The sequence below is a fragment of the Dendropsophus ebraccatus genome, chromosome 13 (assembly GCF_027789765.1).
Source record: "Dendropsophus ebraccatus isolate aDenEbr1 chromosome 13, aDenEbr1.pat, whole genome shotgun sequence".
NCBI classification, from domain to species: Eukaryota; Metazoa; Chordata; class Amphibia; order Anura; family Hylidae; genus Dendropsophus; species Dendropsophus ebraccatus.
The window spans coordinates 20,975,460-20,977,342 of record NC_091466.1 but is presented as its reverse complement, the minus strand read 5'-3'; the positions used below and the strand labels follow the sequence as shown (position 1 = coordinate 20,977,342).

Below are 1,883 nucleotides of genomic sequence, written 5' to 3'. Positions count from 1 at the left end.
GACAAATATGCCAAGAGGTTCAAAAGAAATATAATCTTTATTAAATCATAATTACCCTTTAGGCAGCTTGGGGAGAAGGGGTGCAACTGGATTGTATGTATGGCACTTCCATGCAGAACCCAAAAACACAGTTTTTATACTTCATTTGCCCTATGTGATTCACTTTTAGGGTCTGACAATTAGTGAGTTTTTTTTTTTTTACATGACAATGCCTAATTTTTATTTATTTTTTTTATTTAAGAAAACACCATTGATCAAGTATGTACGCCAATGTATAAGAATATTGCTTAAGAAGACCTTTGGATTCAGTATATGTTAACAACACGGGACTATATTATCTATATAAAAGCTATATGATTACATGTTGGATTGGGAATCTCATGATCTTCAAAAACTCAATAGGAGGAAAAGGAATAGTCTCCACCGATTTTGTCAGAATCAGTAAAGCGTTTACATTTTTATTGTCTACTGTGAAGTAAAGAGGGATACTACAGGGACTTTTGTGGATTCTGTCCTCATTTCTTACCCACCCTCAAATTTATGGATACAGAAGACAATAACAGGACAGTGACTGAGTTCACTATTTTAGGATTCTCCAGTATCGGTCCTTATTGGCCTTTGTTCTTCACAGTCTTGTTATTTATTTATGTTACTATAGTTATTGGCAATATTTCCATATCAGTTTTGATTCTGAATGATAGACACCTTCATACACCAATGTACATGTTTATCTCCATATTGTCTTTCCTTGAAATATTGTACACAGCAGTCACAATTCCATGTATGCTAACGGTGATATGGAAGGGCAAGATCCAGATCACCTTTGGTAATTGTATGTTACAAATGTATCTATTCCATTCGTTGGGTATTACAGAGAACTATTTGCTCAACGTGATGGCCTATGATCGTATGGTGGCCATCTGCGACCCACTTAGGTACCACACTATAATGACCTCTAAACGTTGCAAAACTTTGGCTTCGAGCTGTTGGTTTTTAGGTTTTATAAGTCCAACAACTCTTCTAATATCTGTCTCTACGCTCCCCTTCTGTGGTCCTCATGAAATTGATCACCTCTTCTGTGATTCCTCACCCCTTTTGAAGCTGGCTTGTACAGATACCTCTATTAATGCTATCACTGACTTTGTTATCAGTCTCTGTATGATCGTTTTAACCTTTCTTTTTATTTCAGTGACATACGTGAAGATTATTATCACTATTGTAAAAATGGATTCTACGCATGGCCAGGGGAAAGCCTTTTCCACATGTGCTTCTCACCTTGTAGTTGTTTTCATATTCTATGGAAGTGTTACATTTATGTATGTAAGACCTAATGTAGATTATACTCCAGAATTCGACAAATTAGTGGCTCTGAATTATTCTGTGCTTACCCCACTCCTAAATCCCATAATCTACAGTTTTCGAAACAAAGAAATGAAGAACACCCTGAAGAGGTTCTTGAAGTTGAAGATTTGAAATTAATGATGAAGATTTGTGAAAGAATATTTGTGCTCCACCAAAACATTGGGCTAATTCTAATATAAATATATATATATATATATATATATATATATATATATATATATATATATATATATTGCCCTTTAACAAGTGATTTTTTAAAATTTTTTATTTTAACCCTTTCCCGCACAAGGACGTAACTGTACGTCCTCGCGCGGGTGCGGGCGTTCAGAACGGGGCCGCGTGGCAACCCCGCTCTGAACCGCGGCGGTCCCAGGTGCCGCTTGTAGCCCGGGACTGCCAGTATTAGCGGGCACGGTCCGATCACCGTGCCCGCTAATACAATTATCAGATGCAGCTGTCAAACATGACAGCTGCATCCGATTACCGGCTGCAGCACTTCCCTGGTGTCTAGTGTAAGGCCC

The 1,883-nt window shown here is 37.7% G+C and overlaps 1 protein-coding gene across 1 annotated transcript; it reads left to right on the top strand.

Annotated features, from left to right (window-relative positions):
* Nucleotides 1–540: 540 nt before the first annotated feature.
* On the top strand, nucleotides 541–1,473 carry LOC138770474 (olfactory receptor 6N1-like). The gene has a single exon (XM_069949580.1). The coding sequence runs from the start codon at nucleotides 541–543 to the stop codon at nucleotides 1,471–1,473; it is 933 nt and encodes a 310-aa protein (XP_069805681.1).
* Nucleotides 1,474–1,883: the final 410 nt, after the last annotated feature.

Coding starts and splice junctions, on each gene's coding strand:
- LOC138770474 (XM_069949580.1), top strand. CDS start 541: ATGGATACAGAAGACAATAACAGGACAGTGACTGAGTTCACTATTTTA.